Source organism: Mchenga conophoros, linkage group LG13 (assembly GCF_057382185.1).
Source record: "Mchenga conophoros isolate Kocher_MC1m ecotype Shallow Benthic linkage group LG13, M_conophoros_male_GT1.1, whole genome shotgun sequence".
Taxonomy (NCBI): domain Eukaryota; kingdom Metazoa; phylum Chordata; class Actinopteri; order Cichliformes; family Cichlidae; genus Mchenga; species Mchenga conophoros.
In genome coordinates, this window is record NC_140538.1 from 1,442,300 (window position 1) to 1,450,933 (window position 8,634).

At 42.9% G+C, this 8,634-nt stretch overlaps 1 protein-coding gene across 1 annotated transcript in view; it reads left to right on the forward strand.

Annotated features, from left to right (window-relative positions):
- fbxw4 (F-box and WD repeat domain containing 4) overlaps positions 1–8,028 on the forward strand; it is a 44,434-nt gene extending 36,406 nt beyond the window's left edge. The window contains exons 8-9 of the mRNA XM_085295929.1: positions 7,190–7,331; positions 7,798–8,028. Of these exons, the coding sequence (XP_085152055.1) occupies positions 7,190–7,331; positions 7,798–7,932 (277 nt within the window). The 3' untranslated portion in view covers positions 7,933–8,028. The remainder of the gene's footprint in view (positions 1–7,189; positions 7,332–7,797) is intronic.
- Positions 8,029–8,634: the final 606 nt, after the last annotated feature.

Consider the following 8,634-nt stretch of genomic DNA (forward strand, 5'->3'; position numbering starts at 1 on the left):
GGATGTCAGAAAAGAAAGATAAACTGCAGTGAGCTGGTTCAAGTTGGTTCAAGTGGTAGAGAGTGAGTGGTGAATGGAGCAGACGTTAATAGTCAAGTAGGTGAAGAGGAGGTATTGGGTAGGAATGGTGTTAAGGAGAGAGACACAGAAGGACAGATGGTGTGGATTTTGCAAACAGGATGAATATTGCTGGGATGAAGACATTTAAAATACAGGAAGTCCCCTCTGAAGGTCTCCTAGAAGATGTGAATGCAGCATTACGGACAATCCTCAGTCACCTCCTCTACGTGGATGACATCAAGCTGTGTGCCAGGAGTGAACGAGACATCGATTCACTGATCCACACCACCAGGATCTACAGCAAGGAATGCCATTGGATTGGAGAAGTGTAGTCGGATTGTAACGAAGAAAGGGAAGGTAGTCAGAACCGAGGGGACCGAGCTACCAGAAGGCAACATTGCAGATATCGAAGACATCTACAAGTACCTGGGAATCCCCGTATTCGGTATCCGTAGCCAGTCTTGACAATAATCTCATTGAGGGGGTTCATGCCTATGCTTGATGGTCCCCATAACCACTTAAGGGCAACCTAGAATAGACACAGTATCAATAAGTAAAGTTGCTGTGAGGAAATTTGACAAGCAAGACATGTAAAATAAAAAAAGAGCCTGTTTTTTACTCATTTGACAAGAATTCCAATCACCTCAAATTTATCTTTATAATTATTCACCTGAAGATCATAAACTTTCAGGATACTTCACAGTGCCTCCGATATCTTCCCAGTGTGTGCTGCCTTCTGTCTGTATGGGGTCACAAGTCGTGGTCGTGTCTGTCAAGTGCAGCGTAGAACTGGTTCCATAGGTTGATGTTTGTGCCTCGCTAGAACTCCACACTTCATTGAGAAATCGTATTTTTTAAAGAGGAATTTCCCCATTTGTGTGCAGTCTACTTTTCTATTGTCCTATTAACATTTTTAAGAATGGGTGCTGAACCTTTGCAGCACTACCTGTATCTCAAAGCTGAAATCTATTTTTCAGCCTTCATTTATTCCAGTGGGTTCCATCAACCTTTTCAACATAGTTCAGTGTGATAAGGATGTGTCGTGATTAAAAAAGACAATTTTCTTCCAACCTACAAATTGTAGGTTACAAATATTTAATTGGGCTCACGGAGAGGAGCCCAAAGTGCACCAACCTGGAAAAACGGTCAATTATGGTAAGGATGGTTGTGTTACCTGATGAAGGCGGGAGGCCAGTGACAAAGTCCAAGGCAATGTGAGACCACGGCCTCTTTGGAGTAGGCAGAGGTCGAATCAGGCCAGCGGGACGAGTATTTGGCACCTTGTTTTGTGCGCAAACCAAGCAGGTCGTCACATATTCATGTGTGTCTCTCACTAAAGAAGGCCAACAAAACAGATGCTGAAGAAACTGACGTGTGATTCTGACCTGGGTGAGAAGCGTCCACTTCCACCATGAAGAGTTTGTTGAGGTCCCCTTGAACCAGGATAGAAGTGGAGAAGAACAGCTTCTTAATCTGGTCGAAAGCCTGTTGAGCAGAGGGAGACCACTGAAACGACACTTCAGTGGTCAAGTTGTGTGAGGGATGTTACCACTGTGTCGAAGTCCCTGATAAACCGCCTGTAAAAGTTTGTGAATCTCTCAACATCTGCAACTACAGTGGGATGCAAAAGTTTGGGCAGCCTTGTTGATAGTCATTATTTTCCTGTATAAATTGTTGGTTGTTACAATAAAAAATGTCAGTTAAATATATCATACAGGAGACACACACAGTGATATTTGAGAAGTGAAATGAAGTTCATTGGATTTACAGGAAGTGTGCAAGAATTGTTTAAACAAAATCAGGCAGGTGCATAAATCTGTTGTCATTTTAATGATTCCAAAACCTTCAGAACTAATTGTTGGAACTCAAATTGGCTCGGTAAGCTCAGTGACCCCTGACCTACATACACAGGTGAATCCAATAATGAGAAAGAGTATTTAAGGGGGTCAATTGTAAGTCTCCCTCCTCTTTTAATTTTATCTGAAGAATTGGGGGTCTCAAAACAACTCTCAGATGACCTGAAGACAAAGATTGTTCACCATCATGGTGGGAAGGACACAGAAAGCTGTCTCAGAGATTAAAGCCGTTTGTTGTCACAGTTAGGAACATATTGAGACAATGAAAGACCACAGGCTCAGTTCAAGTTAAGGCTTGAAGTGTCAGACCGAAAAAAATCTCAGATAGACAGAAGCGGCGGTGAGAACAGTCAGAGTCGACCCACAGACCAGCACCAAAGACCTACAACATCATGTTGCAGCAGATGGAGTCGCTGTGCATCGTTCAACCTTTCGGTGCACTTTACACAAGGAGTTGCTGCATGTGAGAGTGATGCAGAAGCCTTTGCTCCGCCCACAGCACAAACAGAGCCGCTAAAGCACCGGAAACGTGCTCGTCATCTCCGAGCATGAAGTAAGGAGAGCCTTCAAGAGAGTGAACACCAGGAAAGCAGCAGGACCAGACGGCATCCCAGGTCGTATCCTAAGAGACTGCGCATACCAGCTAGCTCCTGTGTTCACTGAGATATTCAACATCTCTTTATCTCAGTCGGTGATCCCCACATGCTTCAAAGAGTCCATCATTGTTCCTGTCCCGAAGAAACCCCACCCTGCTTCTCTCAATGACTATCGCCCTGTAGCCCTCACCTCAGTAGTGATGAAGTGCTTTGAACGCCTGGTCAGAGACTTCATCATTTCTTCACTACCAGACACACTGGACCCACTACAGTTCGCTTACCGTCCAAATCGTTCCACAGACGATGCCATCTCTCATCTCCTCCACACATCACTCACTCACTTGGACACTAGAAGGGGGAATTATGTTAAAATGCTCTTCATAGACTACAGCTCTGCATTTAATACCATAATTCCCTCCACACTCACCACCAAGCTGGAGCATCTGGGACTCAGCTCATCTATGTGTCAGTGGATCTCCAACTTCCTAACTGGCAGACCACAGGCAGTAAGGATGGGCGGACATGTCTCAGCCTCCACCACTCTCAGCACTGGAGCCCCCCAGGGGTGTGTTCTGAGCCCCCTGCTGTACTCTTTGTACACATATGACTGTGTGGCCACTACCAGCTCCACCACCATCATCAAGTTTGCTGACGACACCGTCGTGGTGGGCCTGATCTCTGATAACAACGAGACGGCCTACGTGAAGGAGATTAGGAATCTGGAGAACTGGTGCCAGAGGAACAACCTCCTTCTAAACGTCAGTAAGACAAAGGAGCTGATAGTGGACTTCAGCACTAAGCAGGAGAGGAACTACCAGACCCCCGTCATCAACGAGTGCCCAGTGGAGAGAGTGGACAGCTTCAAATACCTCGGAGTTCACATCACGCAGGACCTGTCATGGTCCTGTCACATCAACACCGTGGTGAAAAAGGCCCGACAGCGTCTCTACCACCTCAGACGCTTGAGAGACTTCCAACTGCCCTCCAAGGTGCTCAGGAACTTTTACTCGTGCACCATAGAGAGCATCCTGGCGGGAAACATCTTAACCTGGTTCGGGAACAGCACCGTGCAGGACAGACGAGCTCTACAGAGGGTTGTGCGGTCAGCTGAGCGCACCATCCGCTCCGAGCTCCCTGACCTGCACTCAATCTACAGCAGGCGGTGCTGGACCAAGGCCAGGAAGATCGTGAAGGACCTCAGCCATCCCAACAACAGACTGTTCTCTCTGTTGAGGTCAGGAAAGCGATTCCGCTCCCTGAAGACCAACACAGAGAGACTGAGGAGGAGCTTCTTCCCGCAGGCGATACGGTCTCTCAATCACACCACCACACAGTACTGACCCACACATATGGTTCTTACACACACACTGGACTTTCTGGACTTTGTTTTTGCACAACACTGGTCACTATATTCTTCATTTCCAGTTAATACTTGTACAGCTGCTGTTATTGTGTATATATTTATTTATATTTAGATTTCTTCATACATTCTTATATAGTTCTATATTGTGTATTTTGTTGTACAGTTATTTTATTTTCAACTTTAATTTATATATTTTATCTTATTCTTCCCAGTTAAATTTACCCTTCATTCTAATTTGTGTTGTACAGTTATTTCATTTTTAACCTTAATTTATATTTTATTCCTTCCTAGTTAAATTTACCCTTTTTAATTTTTCATATTTATTTCCTTATTCCTATTTATATCTTATTCATAGCCTTTTCCTTTTTTGTTTTCTTTAGGTCACGAGCAGTTGTCCAAGCATTTCACTACATATCGTACTGTGTATGACTGTGTACGTGACAAATAAAATTTGAATTTGAATTTAAAGCACATTTGGACAAGCCAGCTTCATTCTGGAATAAGCTGCTGTGGACTGATGAAACTAAAATTGAGTTATTTGGGCATAACAAGGAGCGTAATGCATGGAGGAAAAAGAACACAGCAGTCCAAGAAACACATCTGCTGCCTCCAGTTATATATGGTGGTGGTTCCATCATGCTGTGGGGCTGTGTGGCCAGTGCAGGGACTGGGAATCCTGTCAAAGTTGAGGGACACATGGATTCCACTCAGTATCAGCAGATTCTGGAGAATCAGTGACAAAGCTGAAGCTGCGCCGGGATGGATCTTTCAACAAGACAACGACCCGAAACACTGCTGAAAATCCACTAAAGCTTTCATGCAGAGGAACAAGTACAACGTTCTGGAACGTTCATCTCAGTCCAGACCTGAATATTATTGAACATCTGTGCTGTGAGTTAAAGAGAGCTGTTGATGCTCGGAAGCCATCAAACCTGAAGGAACGAGAGATGTTTTGTAGAGGAAGGATCCAAAATGCCTTCAACCACAATCCAGACTCTCATTGGAACCGACAGGTAGCGTTTAGAGGCTGTCATTTCTGCAGAAGGCGGATCTACTAAATATTGATTTCATTTCTTTGTGGTGCCCAAATTTATGCACCTGCCTGATTTTGTTTAAATAATCATTGCACACTTTCTGTAAATCCAATAAACTTCATTTCACTTCTCAAATATCACTGTGTGTGTCTCCTATATGATATATTTAACTGACAATTTTTATTGTAACAACCAACAATTTATACAGGAAAATAATGACTATTAACAAGGTTGCCCAAACTTTTGCATCCCACTGTATTTCTGATTCTTCGGCTTGGGCCACTTCAAGCCAAAGCTGCCCCTTTTCCACTATGAAACCCTGGAAGGACACTGTTTACACGTGTAATTCACATTTTTGGTGGGAAACCTCGTCAAAAACAGCAACAATTTAGCCAAAAAGTCATTACATGTGATTTCAGGGTGCGTTCTCAGTACCACTTGTGCCCACTTCAGCATTCGCCCCGCTTCCATGACAAACTCCGATCCCAACTCCTGGTGAAGAAACACACATTTGTCAACTAGGCAATCCAAACACACGCAAAGTTTTCATAAGCTATCAACCGCTGTGCTGACGAGTAAACTCAACGATGCAGCGTCGACTGAAGCTCAGCCGCACAATTAAGTAGGGAGGCTGCTGACGATGACAATCAGCTGCAGCTTGCGAAGGACGATGAGCAGCAGGTGTGGCCGACTTCAGCACAGGAACACTTCCAGGTCAGATGACACGTGAAACCGGACTTTTGGAAACACACACACATCATCACACAGAAACACGCCTTGAGGCGACTGGTGTTGTGATTTGGCGCTATATAAATAAAATTGAATTGAATTGAAACACACAAACAGGAAAATAGGAGACTGGGAGAGGAGGCGAGACAAAAACACAACACACGGAAACAACGGCCAGGTCGACCGGTGAGGACTGGCAGACTGTGACAAAACTTAATACAGTCCTGATCAAAAGTTTAAGACTGCTTGAAAAATTGCAAAAAATCATATTTTGCATGGTTGAATCTTCACAAGTTTCCAACTCGAGCTTCAACATGTAAAAAAGAAGAAACGGGACCAAACGTCGTTTTGAGCATGCAGTTTATTGAAAACCATGCTTCAGCTGAAACAGGCTGTAGTACCTGTAGATAATATTAGCAGCTGGTGATGGAGCCATTGTGACCAAATCATTTCCTTTGGGGTTAATAAAGTCTTTCTGATTGTGGTTTCCATTGTTTATGTGTCTCACTTTCAGAGTCTAGCAGGTCAGCTCCCCGTAGAGGTTAGCTCTGTGTGTGTGCATGCACACTTCCTTACACCAATGTCTGTCCCGGTGTCGCTCCATCACTTATTGATGAGGCTGCACTAATGGAGGATTGATGTCTATTGACAGAAAAATCGTATCCCCACAGCATGTAAGAATCACTCTGCTGCTTAACAACCCAAGAACACACCTTTGACACACTTGTGTGTCCAATTGTGTTTACATCACGTGTGAGGACATTATCCCGACTTGCATTCTTAATTTCAGGATATTAAATTACGAATTTAATGTTGACAAATTCACCATAACCACAAATTCATGTTTATTATATCCTGGCATTAAATATATGAGCTGTGCTAACAGGTCTATGTCTGTGTAACTTGAGAAATACACTTGAACACATGAATTTAATGGAAATGGAAAGAAACAATTAGTTCCACAAGGACTGTGATGTGCCATAAATTTTAGACGCCCACCATGTTCGACTGTGTTGTTTAACTTCATCCTAAGTTGTCAGATGTTGGCAAAGATGAAGAAGGGAAGACTATGACTCGAACCGTGTCACGCTTGCTCACTGCGACGTTATTGTAGTTAAATGATTGTTTTTGGATAACGAACAAGTTGGGACAAAGCCCAAACAACAGTTTTGACGTGAGGTTGTTAAGATATGGTCCTAAGTGTTAGTCTGCTGCATAATCACTGAATTTTATTGGCTGGCTCATCATAGGGTGCTTTGAAGTTGGCTTAGTACAAGAAATCCAACAGTATATCATTTTTGAAAAATGGTACATATGATTTAAACGCTGTGGGCACTAACACCTCAGTAAGCTTGTCGAAAGGTTTGACATGTTTTGGCCATATTTTGGGACAAGCAGAGAATCTGACATGAAGAGTAAACTACAATTATGCTTTTATAAATCCAGCTTACAAACATATATTTACAAGTCATACAAATTATTATATTTACAAATTTAATAATAATAATCTTTCTTTCATATCAGCATGCATTAAGTCATCCTTTCTTACAGGAAGTGTGCAATGGAGTGGGAGGAGCCTCATGATAGCGCGCTGTACTGCATCCAGACAGATGGAAACCACATGATAGCCAGCGGTTCCTCATATTACGGTGTTGTACGTCTTTGGGACAAACGGCAGACTGAATGTCTGCAGGTAAGGACAGAAACAGGACTGAACTGAAATATACCAAACACAGCGTCTGACACGCCTAAAAGAACACAAAACTATTCATCCCAAAAGTTGGGCAATTATGTGTTACAGCAACCAACAAAGTTTAAAGAAAAGTGAGTTTTTTGTTCAATAAATCTAAATATTATACAATAAAAAGGTTCAAATTCATGTAGGTGTAGCGCTATGTGATGCCAGTGGCACAGAAAGTTTTCAGCTGCGTGTCCAATATGTGCTGGAGGAGGTGGTGGTGAGGATCCATTAATTCTACACAGTCATGTGGAGGACCTCTTTGTCAGATGATTGAGGAATTATCTAACAAATGCATCTCAATCCTCAGGCCACAGAAAAACCTCCACACAGCAACATGTCCAGGATCTGATGTGATGGATTATAAATGTCGTGGCACTCGATGCTGTTCCTTACATCTGGAGTTTTGTCTTTTCTGCAGTTTTTCCAGTTGAGCTCGGACCCTGTGAGCAGCCCGGTGTACTGCCTGAGGTTCAACAGCTCCCACCTGTATGCAGCCTTGGCCACTGCTGTGCATTCGCTGGACTTCAGACAGAATGGCACCCAGATTAGATGATACACACAGACGCTGCTTGTAGTTTCATCATTTCCATAAATATAATATCTATTTTCTGACTATTACAAATGTGTAATAAAATAAGATCAAATGAAAGAGCACATGACTCTATTCTTTTAACACTGGTGTCAAATCGGTCAGTTAGGCAAAGTGCTGCGAGTGAGTGGTGTAGAGGGTGGTTAGGATTACTCACCATGAAGAACAAGTGACTTCAGTGTTCACTGACTTCCTCCAAGTTTCTGGTTTGCAGCCAATCACAGAGCCAGTGTTCCTAATCATGTATTCAGCCTGTTGGTGTCACCACGTAACAAAGGATGTAATCAGGAGGTAGAGCAGGTCACCTAGTTTCATGTTTTATTGTCATGTACAGATAAACCGTGCATCCACATTCATCCATAATTAAATTCTTTGGCCCGTGCTCCTCAGCTTTACATGAGCATGTAGAGAGTGTGCAGTTATATTAAGAGGAAAATAACAGAATTTAGCTGTAGAATAATAATAATAATAATAATAATGAAAAGGAGAGAAATAAAGTATTAAACATTAGAGAATTGAAGACGAGTTGGTATTTACAAGTTTGTGCAACGAGCATTTAAGTGGCATTTGTTGAAGTGACAGTGTGCAGAGTCCTGTAACTGTAGTGAGTGTGTAGCGGTGTGTATGGGATGTCAGCAGTTCAAAGGTCTGATGGCTTGTGGGTAA